Below are 12,500 nucleotides of genomic sequence, written 5' to 3' on the forward strand. Positions count from 1 at the left end.
AAAGGAGAATCTGCTTATATATGTAGGGACACTGGTTAGTGATCTTTATTCTGGTTGTCGCCTCAGCTGATAAAATTTACAAGTGGATACATGTTCCAATAAGCTCTTGAACTGCTTGCAGGTGCTCTTCTTTTTAATCAGCCCTTTCTATGCTAGGGAAGGAAAATGTTTCTGACATCGCTTATATTGTGATGGCTGCAGTGATTCTGTGTTGGAGTCATGCAGAATTAACTGAGCTTTTTGGAAGGGAGATTGTGGGCTTGAAAAGTGTTGGTTCTTTACATCAGGAATTTATAAAGCATATAAATTCTGGGTTAGATAAATATTTCAAAGAAAAAGAATATCTTTAGTGTTTAAATTTATTGTAAGAAATACAAATAATTATGAATTACAAAAGACAACCACAATGCGTAATAACACAGTACATACACATATGATAGAAATAATCACAGAACAGAAAAATGAAATGATGACTATTACTTCCCAGTACTTAGTTTGCTTGGAAGCTTCTAATTTATTCTATAAACTTAATTCATACTACTGTATTTTGTATAATCGTTCAGGAACAAAACATACCAAACTGTTGTCTTTACTATGATTCATGACTGATGTGTTACCAAAAGAGATGAATGAATAAAGAAAAAATAAAACTAATGCAAAAAGATGGTGACATGAATTATTCTGTTCAAACTCCTTAGTTCTCCCAGCTATATAATTTACACCCAGAGCCAGGCATAATCTGCCATCTAACGTACTTTATATGCCACACCTTCCAGTCTCGAATTGTGGAAGTTTTGGTTACACAGGTAGATTATCTTGTTTATTTGCTTGTATTAAAAGCATAGTCTGGCTTTGATTACTTTAGTTGTAGATCTTAAACGCATTCTTACAGCTACTGCCTTTTCAGTCGTCTTATTACTAAGTGCTGTCTACCACAGAAGAAAAAGCTTTGCATGCCGTTAAAATTGGATGTAGCTGTACTATTATTTCTTCTGTTAGCCAACAAAATTAAACTAGATTTGAAATATAGTCAGACTACCTAACACCAATCAGACTAGTGACTGAATCATTTGGTATTTTATGTTATGCCAAAGGCAAATAATTCACTGCTTTTTGACATGTGAGATAGCTACTATATAGGTTTGAACAGGCAGCTTACAGAAGAATTTAAAAGTTATCACCTGACATAGTGAAATTACAGACCATCAAATCAACAGACTTAGTCACTTTTTTAATCCAAACATGCCACACCATCCATTCTTAGTGAATTATTCTTTAAAACTACAGTCAAGGATGTTGTTTTAATCCAGGAGTAGAGTCAGATTTTTTCCTCCAAAACCTTTGTGCAGCTGCACTCTCTTATTCATACACATTACTTAAACTGAAGTATGTTGACCAGACTTTTCTGAGAACACAGCATAATTTGTTCTATTTCTCCAGGTGTTTTACAGTGCCCCAAAGAATCACTAGACCAATTGTTAATAAGCCTGTTTTTTCATGTTCCTTAGGTGCGAAAAGTTGATGCTCCAAAGGATCAGATGGACAAAGAATGGGATGAATTTCAAAAGGCAATGCGACAGGTCAACACAGTAAGTAATGGAATCTATTTTTATTGATTCTAAATACTATACACAATAAGGAAAACAACAGTTTCATGCAGCTCTGCAGAATGACTGACATCTGCATTTGTCAGTTGTTTGTTGCAATGCAGTGTGTGGTTAAATGCACTTTATAAATGAGCAAAGGGTTCCTTCTGTTTTCCACTTAAGGGAAATTAAGTTGGAAAAACTTGATCAGGATCCAGTCATCAATACAGATCTAGTTACATTTGTTAAACTGTATTTAAATAAGATAGTATATACCTCAGATTAGCATTCTGTATGCAAACAGGGCGTAATTCTGGGCTCTTCTTTAGATATATTCATTTTTTAACCTTGAAAAAACCAGAACAAAACACCACCTGTTTGTCTGTCTTTTTCAAAAAGGATCCATAAAGTGTAGGTAGCCTGGGGTTTACGGTGAATTTCAATGTACTGGAAAGGAACCCCCAAATTTGGGAAAGTGATAAAAGACTTAGTGTGTGAGAGACATAAATTGGCCACAATTTTTATGTACTTCCATTTTTTTACTGTTCAGCATTGTATGGAAAGTCTTCCCGGAACAGGTTTTTATCCGCCCTTTTGTACAATAGAAAACTGTCACTAAAGATACCTGGTGTTGTCAATCTTCCTCTAGAGTATTTGCGAGTTTTTTAATTTTGATTGTAAATAATTGCTCGTATGTCAACTGCTAAGAAAAGTGGTGCAGAAAAATTTATCATTGCTCATTTTAAAGTGGTCAGCACTGTAAACAGAGCGAATGTTCATACAAAAGCAAGTGGTGGATACATTTTTGCTAGCATTAGCCATTCAGATATTCTTCAGCTTAGAAGGAATCTTCTCAGTTATGCGTGGACCATTGATTGCATAGCATCTCCCAGACATTCAGATTTGAGAAAGTATATGCTGAAAAAAATAACAGGTTAGAAACACTTCGGGATCTAGTGGGAATATTTAACCAATACTTTCAATAAGCTTGTCTAATTAAGTCCCAAGCACTGGGTTATAGCTCCTATTTCAGCCTCAGACTTTGGATGCGCGTAGCTTGTTTATGCTCAGTTTCAAATAGTAGCGTATTGAAAAATTCAAAAGGTTAACCCCAAAGCAGTCAAACTACTTTCAACTTTTAAGAAAAAAACACTTCAATTTTAGATTGAACCAGATCAGGTTTTTTCCATATTTGCCTCCAGAGTCTTTTGTGAAGGTGGGAGTATATGTATAGGAGACTGACATTGACTTGAGGTAGAGGGGAGGAAGGGGAGACACAGACATTGTAAAGGAACAACAGTGGAATTCAGGTTGAAGGTGAATTTTCTTAGCGCTTTTCTGGTTTAGGTTTCAGAAGCAATAGTGGCAGAAGAGGATGAGGAGGGACGGCTAGATCGTCAGATTGGAGAAATTGACGAGCAGATGTAAGTAGATCAATTTTTCCTCAAACTTTCTGTTCTCCAGCAGTAATGGATCGCTATTTGACCAAAGTGATAAAAACTTTTTAAATTTTAGTCTTCTGTGATACTACCTTCCATTAATCACCTAGATATTTGAAGGAGAAAGACAGGCTGCCTCAAACTGCAGAATGATACCTAATAAACCCATGAATTTTGGTGCAAAGTTACGTAATTATTTGCAAAGAGAGAATGTGCTAGAATCACTGAGAATTCAGCAAGTAGGCGTGGGCAAAATAAAGCAATAGAAGGCAAATTCTTCAAACAAACTGTCCCCCTTACCCCTGTCAAGTGTCTTAATTTATATTTCTCTGTGAATTCTGACCGATGTAAAATTTATGCGAATGCTTTTAAAAAACAAGGTCTGATATTTTGCACTGCAATTAAAATTTCAATAACAAGATTTGTGTTTTGACCATCCATTTGTTGTACTGCAAATGCCCTGTTCTGTGACTAACTCTCCTTGTTTCTAATAAAAGTTTACTTAAAGGTTTTGTTGAATGATGCACTTTGTTACATGAAGTAGGTTGTTTTGTTTTGTTGAAATGGTAGGTGTAGCGGTTGGATAAGCATTAGTTTAAACTTATAAGTAACCTGCAATACAGCTTAGTGGAACAGATTGTTACCATTATCATGTAGCTTAACACACTGATTAACAGTGATTATGGCAATGCTAGCAATTGAAAAGAAAAAGATGAATTCTGATTTAATGAACCTTGAGAGAAAAAGAAGACACTAAAAATTAAAGCAACACTTAAGCCATCTGGCCAGATTTACGTGCTACGGCTAATCAGCATATAATAACAGCAGTGCTGGGTTCAAACTGAGCTTTGGTAGTACAGGGATGTCTTTTAACGATGTTCATGTAATTTTGGAGAGGGCTTGAGCTAAACCTGGCTGTCTTTGAGCATTCATTTTTACCAGTAGCTTAGGATGCTGTAGTACGTAGAACCAAACTCAGAAATGTCAAGTTTGTTACCATAATTGTTTTTCCCCAAGTAAAAGTTCCTAACAGATTTTTAAAGATTGGTTTTGTAGCTTTGTCTTCTGAGTGCATTTAAATGCAGGCTATTTCAAATTAAATTCAAAATCAAATTAATTGCAGTGACATTCATGTTTTCCTTAGACTTCAGATCTTCAGTTGTGACTGCCTGTAAGTAATCATATTGCATATATGCAAGAGGAAACAGGATCCAGATAATAATCTTTCCTTGTTGACTGCTCCTAGCAAATAAGAATGAAAGAAGCAAAGATGTATTTAAATTGGGCTGATACTACTTGGCATTTTCAACAAAATACCCTGTTAAAATGGCTAGAATAATTGTTATAAAACATATTCCAGGGATAGAACTTTTTAAGTAAATGGAAAACCGAAACTCATGGATTGGGTTTATTTAAAATGTTTTGTTACAGCACACAGTAAGCAGATAAAGGATCTGAACACTTGTGTGCTGCTTTGTTATTTTCAGAAATGCCATCAGTAAGTTATCAGAATTGATAGCCAATTGATATCTTGCCTTTCTACCATACATGAAAACCATAAGTGAAGCAAAGAATGGCGTCTCTTCCTGTGTGGAAGTGGATATTGGTTCTGTGCTTTTTGCTTTTTTTTTTAAATTATTTGTGGTGGTATTGCAAGTTGTTAAATATTTGGATTAGATCTCATTGCTGCAAAATTGAGGACACCTCTCTTCTGGTCTGTTTCCACTTGATTAACACAGAGAAGGTGCACTAGCGTATTGAAAGCTTATTTTTTTAATTGATGGGAAGCTGTGGAGCTTTTTTTATTCAAAGTTGGAGAAACAAAATCTACAGCTGTATGAGATCCAATTAATGTGGAAAGACCACAAGTATTAATAGGTGGTTTACTTTTCAACAGTGAGTGTTACCGCCGTGTTGAACTTTTGCGTAACCGCCAGGATCTGATGAAGGAGAAGTTAAAGGAAGCCATGAGATTAAGAGCAACTCAAGAGAAAGAGGATGAGGCTCTTGGCAGCGAAGACGAAGAAGAACTGCAGGATTTGCTGTCTCAAGACTGGCGGGTGAAAGGGGCTTTGTTGTAGCGTTTCTGCAGCATGGTTGATTCTCTCTCCATCTGTGATGTTACTTCCGCTGTTAGAAGTGAGCCACTTTTGTTAATACTTATTTAAAGAGCATCGTGAGATGGTAAAGAGCCAAGTGTACTAAAAAATAATCTTTGTAGATCTACAATGGTGTATTACTTGCTGTAAAAACTGTATATTGCAAATGTTTTACAATATTGAATGTACCTTTCCTATTAAAATTATTGTTTTCCTACCAGAGGTATTTTAATAGGATTAATAAGTAACTGAGGAGTCTCTAAGGTTTTGGAAACATTAGATTTATCTGGTAATTTTGAGACTTGGATTATTGTGTATAGAAGGAAAGGACTAGCAAAAGTGATAGTGTGTGGAGTTTTCCCAGATTGTGGGGTGAGGGAAAGGAAAATACACATTTATGTTATCTTAAAATTTATAAGTGCTCCTCTGTCCATTGCCCCAGTTCCTAATAAAACGTGTACATGTTTTTTTCAGGATCTGTTATGGTTTCTCTGTGTATCTAAGGGCCAAGCTCAGAAATGTTGAGCTACAGCTTCCCCACAGTGTATGCTCTGTGATGTGCCATAGGCAGTGCTAAATATTTTTCTTTGTAGTGTCTTGTTTTCCTTAGTGTAGCACACCTCACATTCCTTGAGCCAGAGGGATGAAAACACAATGGTTACATATTTGCATAACTAAATGAAAGGGTGACAAAATGCCGGAGGGGGGGGAAGGTGCTGCACTGGAAACCGGTAAGGTAAAATCACTTATCTAGCTGCAAATACTGCAAGTTTTCTTAAGATACTATCTTAGGCACGGAGAGCATCTAAAATTGATTTCTGTTCTGATAAACACAGATGAAGTAAAATCAAGAACCAGCAAACTTGACAAGACTGGGACATGGAAAGCGGAACTACCTTGAGCTTGAGGTAAGTGTCTTTTTTTTTTTTTCATTTTTAAGACTACTTTTTTTTTTACTTTTGGAAACCTTAAAAATTTTCAAATTTGCTGAGGACTTTTGAAAAAATAGGAGAAATGTGTGGTTTAATATTTATCAAAAAGTAAAGTTGTGAAGGAACAGCTTAACATTTTCCTGTTTTTTAAAGGTTCTAGTTTTAAAACAAGTTAGATTTTACAGGAAGGAAACAAGCTTTGTTCTTACGAGAGCATTCTAGATACTTGCCTCAAATCAAAGATGTTTATTAACCAAGCAATAAAGAGAAAAACTAGAGCTAGATGTTTGATTTGCCTGTTTTGGAAGAAAGACTTGATATGGAGGGAGCCCTTTCCGTACTGTGAGATGCTTTTTCCCCACTCCTGGCTTCCGCGGTCCTTGGGTTCAGCTCATTATATTTATAACGCTGTCAAAATTCAAGCAATGGTCCTTAGCAGTTGGTACATCCATTTATTCCTGCTCACATAATGCTGGCTTACAGCTGTTGGGTTTTTGGTTGATTTAATAACTGTAAGTAGCTGTTACTGCTAAAATGTTTGACACAGCACCGCAGTCTTACATGACTTAGTACTGTTGTTGAGATAGCAACATTCAAAGAGTATTAGAATACAGAATACAGAAACATTCAGGGAGTATTGAAACAAATAACGTTTTGGCAAGTTGGAAAAAACATAGTTGGGCCAAAACTGAAATGAAATTTCCTTCTATAGCACGAAATGTGTGAATATCAATTTAAAAGGTACCTATCGTGCTGTAGTGAAAGATCTCTAGACCCATTTATCACTATAAAGAGAACTTTCAGCTGAGAGGGTGGTACAGAAATAACACATGGGCAGGTTTGGTTTTTTTTTCAACAAAACAAAAGGCACCCCCAATTTCACTCTCAGAAGAGCTAAGCTAAGTTTCTAATTGTTGTACTTTGCTTTTCACTCACTCCGCAGCATTCTGGCTTGTTAACACTGAACTTTAGAACCACTCTGCATTTGGCTTAATGTCAGAAAAACAGATGTGACTAAAGTCAGGTTACACTGAGCTTCACGGACATACATGTTATCACAGTATAAAAACGTTAATCTCCGAGTTTATAACTTGCACTTCTATTTTGTATGTGCGTCTGTTAACTTTCATTTTGTACACGCGTCTGCAAATCAGGGTTTCAACAGCAGGTAAAGTGGGAAAGGCACTGAGCATTACAACAGTTCAGCTGTTTTAGTTCCGTTGCCCTCCTCTTTAGAGAGATCTGGAGGTAAGAAGCCAAAGGCAGTGAGTTTAGTTACAGTAGAGGGAGCTGGTACATTCAAATCCAAACCAGTGCAGCCCACTGTTTTAATTACTGTTAGGAATAGATGGCAGGAATAAATACCGGAACACTCATCACTCTTACTTACTATCCTTGCCTAACTTTGGTTGGGACGGTAAAGACGATGGGACCAGCCAGTATTGCTGAGGAAGTAACTGACAGCATCGCTCCCTCCGGGTTGCTGCTTGTTTAAGAGTTGATGCTTTTTTTCCCTTGGAGGAATCTCACAGATCCACAAATAAATACTGTTGTATATGAGCTTTATACAGCTTGTTGCATACAACTGTCCATGTCTTCATCATTTGAAACAAAGCTTTCTGAAAGCTTTATGAAGAAGATGGGAGTGCTTTGCTATCTGTACCCCGCGTGACCACTGATGCACGTGTGCTGTTGTGGCAAGACGGCAAGAAATCGTCCTGCTTTTTAGCAATGAAAGTAGCGTGGCTGTAAGGGAGAAGAGGGGATTATCCCAACCTTACTGAACAGTCAAGCTAATTTATCAAGGTAAATGATCTCCTGTGTCTTAGAGAAACATATGCACGACCAATTTATATTTTAAGTCTGTCCTCAGTTTTAGAAAACAATTTTACAAACTTCTGATGAGCTATTCAGCTAGATAATTAACCAGAGCAAATAATTCATTTTAAAAATATGTAGTTCCTTAATTTCTTTCTAACTTAACTTTCTTGAATTCTATTTTTAAACAATAAAGTAGTCTTAATAACTAGCTCTGTCCATAGCCACTATTAAAAATGAAGTTTTAATCTCTGGCACAGTGGAATTCAGAAGAATATTTTCATTTTCTGCTCTCCAGGACTTCTAGAAAACTGAAGACTCTGAATTAAGGGGAAGGGCTCAGCATCTGTAATCCTTATTTATTGATACACTAATGGAGAGTGTTGCCCAAATTTAAGAACTGTGGAATTTCATGCTACCAGAAAATAGTTGCGATGCCCAGCTCAGTCGTTTTGAAACTGGTAAGTGACTTCCAGAGCCAAAATGTGTGTGTGTACTTGTGTTTGCAAGCGAGGTCCAAGTAGCAGCTCTGCAGGGAGCAGGTAACCGTAGCTGCTGCTGCTGCTGCCAGTTGTTGGTAGTCAGCTGTTCTTTGGCATGTGCAGGGAATCCCAAATGGTAATCTGTGTGCTAACTTCTCTCCCACCATGGAAGAAATAAGCTGCTGCTGTCATGACTTCGAAGCAGAGGTGGACAAAGGGCTGTATTTTGGTACAAAGGAGCCCCAAAGCGATTGCACAAAACCAACCAAACCAAAGTAGCAACAACAAACCAGTGTTCTCATTTGCTAACATGATTGATTGTCAGTCCTCCGCTACAGCATATAACTCAAATATTTGCTTCAGAATCACAAGTACTAGTTAAAAAGAACATTAGCATTGGCTTTAGTCAGGCCTCTCGCAAATAAATTCAATTTGAGGAGAGACAAATTTTGCTTATTACATGCCACTGTAATTAAATTCTCTGCATTTCATCATCTTGAAACCCTGAGCTAGAAATAGCTCTAATGAGAAAAGTCACGTTACTCCAATATTTTCAGCACTTAAAAAATACTTCCCTTTTTTCTTATAATCAAGAAACCTTGCACTAGGAAATCAGACATTTGACCAACAGGAATCATGCTGTAGCTGTCATTAGAAACCATAACGTGAGTATGTAATGGTTCAGAAATTCCCTTTTGTTAGATAACATCAGATGAATTTGACATTTCTCTTTCATTTTGGTTACTGTCTTGAAACATATGCCAGCCTGCAGAGTGACAGGACACGTGGACTGATGCAGAAACTGCTTTAATCAACATTACTGCATTCCTTCCTGGAACCAAGGAGTAAGTACACTTCAGTGGCAAGAAAGGCAGTACGTACTTGTATCCCTAGAAAGCGTCACTCAGGCCAAGAGATCAGAATGTTTCTGGTCTGAAGCAGTTTTTCAGTATCTGCCTTCATTTGATCTCTTGTTCATCACTTCACTTAGAACTGTCCTGCCCTGTTAGCTGGGAAAAGAAATGCGAGCAATTCCCTTCTGTAGACATCTAAGCCAAGTCTTTCTTCCAAAAATACAGTTGAGGGACTGATGCCTTGCGTAATTGCCGGTTACGGCGCTTACGGAGGATATAGGAGATCTGTGTTCAAATCCTTCCTCTCTATGCTGTCCTTTGAACCTATGGTTCCTCTGATCTAGCTGAGCAGCCCAACAGTTGCAGTCTTTCCTGTAGAAGCTGTGCTGCTGTAAAACGACTGAGTTAGTGAGCACGTGTGACTTGTCCGATAATCGCGACACTCGCCTGAGAAGGGGCAGGTCCTGTTCCAAGTATGTAAATAGCGCTGAAATACATTCTGCTGAGGCGGAGGCTATGGAAGAAACTGGATTTGGATCTCCCCCCATCCCAGGGAAGCGCTCTTATCCTCATGCTGTTGGGTATTTAAAAAGGAAAAAAATGGGGGCGCTTCCATTTCTGCCTAGTTTGGGTGGGGAAGGTTCAGTGCAAGGCTGTCCTGCGAAACCTCATGGAAACACCTTGCTTGTGCAGCTGGATGAGGCTGAGGTGCTTCCCAGGTGCCTACGTTTGTGGCACCAGTGAGATTTATGCTGTTCGCTTCCTAGGAGCCTTGACTGGCACAGATACACACCTTGGGGCCCATAAAAGCCTTCTGGCTACGTCTGAGAACAGAAAGCAATCTGGACTAGGTTATGTGGCTGAATACCTCTAACTTCCTTTGTTTTCTTTCTGGATGACTATTCCACCCAGCATTCATACTTTCTATTTTTTTCACTAGAGAGACTTGTTAACAACGGGGAGCTTCTTGAATTCATTTGAGATGTTTGCTAGAACTCTGATACTGATTTGATGACGTGAAAGCTGCAGAACTTGTTATCTTTCATTTGGAAACTCACAGTTGTGTGGGTAGTGACCTTTTCATATCGAGTGCATGCTTCCTCTTATCTACCTTTGGGCATGAGTGGTTCCTTTTTCTATCTTGGATAATACTTTTTTTTACTTCTCCCCCTCTCCCCCCCAGGTGTACCTTCTTGTGTTTTGTTTGCCTGTTTTCTACATTAAAGCTATCCAGGAACAACTTCTTGCCATTCAGAAATCTTTTCCAACTAAAATAATTAAACTGAGTCCTCAATTAGCCTACATCTTACCACATTTCTGCCTGTATTTTTTGCAAATGCTCTCTCAAAAGACTAGTTTTTTCTTTCCTTTGTCCATGTGTCTTTATTTTACATTTTCTCATTCCACACGCAAGTGTGCCCCTGCACTAGTTTGTTTAAATCTCAGTCTGTTCTAGCCAGTTCTGCAAGGCACGAGAATTATTTGTGTGAAAGATGCTACACACGACAGAGCTGCTGCTGCCCTTTGCCTGTGGGAAATAAGAGCGATATGCCCCACAAGTACTCAGCCAGGGCAGTGAGGGGAACCGGGACCTCAAGCTAAGTGCCAGGAGACAAGTATAGACCTTGGTAGAGTAGGGATGGAGGTTGTAGAATTAGTCTCAGGTCATTAAGGATGCCACTCACTTGCACTGCCAAAACCTCTGCTTATTCATGAGGATAAAGCATTAAACATGGAAAGTACTGCCAAGGCCCTAAGAGTAGCGGTGGCCAGAGCGCTGTACGCGAGCAACAGCTCAGGGCCAGCCCCTTCCTTTTGCTTTCCTGTGAAGAGACAACTTGAGGCTGCGACTGCAGTGCTTCCGCAGGTCCAAAGGAGTGGCCCAAGCAGCCTGGCAGGGCAGGATGCGACACTTCTCTGGGCCAGCTCTCCATTCTCCCTTTTTAATGCAAATCGTAATACTCTTCCCAGCTGCTGGCCTAGTTTCCTGGCTGGGTGAAAGGAAAGCCTCATCGCTCAACAGTGCTGCTGGGAATGGGAAAATACGAAGGGTCTTAGCCATGTTGTACTCAGTATCCAAGTTTGTTCTTTTGTTCCTGTTTTTCTTTCCCCAGTATCTGATCTTAAAATCAGTATGGGAAAACACGAGAGAGACAAACCAGTGGCTTCTTGTAGCAAGAAGCCAAATTCTGTCTTTTCTATGCAGGGTGAGGAGTTCTCCAAGAGCAACTTTGTTAAAAACCAAATAAGCTTTTGCAGAAATACTGCGTAGTCTCCTAATTATGCAATCAGGCTCCATCTAATCATGACCAGACTCATCATCCCTGACAACGGGCTAATGTACTTCTAACGTTGCCACTTAAGCGTGATGATATGAAACCTTTAATCGTTAATGAAAACAAGCAATTTGTCTACGATCTTAGTTTGACAATCCATAAAATAGTGTTTCTCAAATGACAAATTAGCAACTCGGTTACAAAGAACAAAGTTTAAACAACACAACAGTTGTATGCACAAAGCTACCACGTCTTTTTTTTTTTGTTTTTTCTTTAAATCAGGAAAAAAATTTATTTATAAAAACGTCTCATTTAATTTACTGTCAAGTTTCTAGCTGAATACAGTGGTTTAGAACACTAACGGCCCATGCTTTTATACAGATTAGCGAAAGCATGAACATTGATGAAAATTAACCCCCGAAAATAACTTTTCCTTGCTTTATGTTATGAGCCACAACAGTGTTCAAACTGGAACAGTAATGAAAGCAACACAGGAGTTAGGAAGCACAGTTGCTTAAAGAGTAAAAGAAGGATTTTCTTTTGATGTCTCAGAATAATAAGAAAGTTAGAAATGGCAGAAACTCCTCTGTAGATTAGTCCATAGAAAGCATTGTCTCATGGGGCTTTGGAAAAGTCCTGTCTGGTGGCTAATGCACTAGGGCATGATGAGATACATTACAGAGCCCCCAGGCCAGTAACTTCTGAAGACAGCCTAAAATGTAGGAACAAAAACGAGGAAAAGAAAAGGAGAAAAAAAAAAAAAAAGGCAAAAAAAAAAGAAAAAAAGTCTTCTCACTATTAAAAAAATAACACTTGAGTACAACCAGCATAGAACAGCATTTCAATGCAGGCAAGTTTTCTCACACAGAGGTTGGTAGTTTGTTTGTTGGTTTTTTTTTAAATGTCACTTAATTGAAACAGTTACAATAGTCCAGAACAATTTTACAGCGATTTTCTAGAGCTGTTAAATAGCTGAGGTACCTTGACATTATTTCCAGTTTTTCCTTCATTATA

At 38.2% G+C, this 12,500-nt stretch overlaps 1 protein-coding gene across 1 annotated transcript in view; it reads left to right on the plus strand.

Moving 5' to 3' along the window:
* The window catches only part of ZNF830 (zinc finger protein 830), a 10,974-nt gene extending 5,270 nt beyond the window's left edge, over nt 1-5,704 (plus strand). The window contains exons 7-9 of the mRNA XM_035895477.1: nt 1,509-1,589; nt 2,934-3,010; nt 4,923-5,704. Of these exons, the coding sequence (XP_035751370.1) occupies nt 1,509-1,589; nt 2,934-3,010; nt 4,923-5,106 (342 nt within the window). The 3' untranslated portion in view covers nt 5,107-5,704. The remainder of the gene's footprint in view (nt 1-1,508; nt 1,590-2,933; nt 3,011-4,922) is intronic.
* Nucleotides 5,705-12,500: the final 6,796 nt, after the last annotated feature.

The sequence above is a fragment of the Egretta garzetta genome, unplaced genomic scaffold (assembly GCF_000687185.1).
Source record: "Egretta garzetta isolate BGI_Z169 unplaced genomic scaffold, ASM68718v1 scaffold405, whole genome shotgun sequence".
Taxonomy (NCBI): domain Eukaryota; kingdom Metazoa; phylum Chordata; class Aves; order Pelecaniformes; family Ardeidae; genus Egretta; species Egretta garzetta.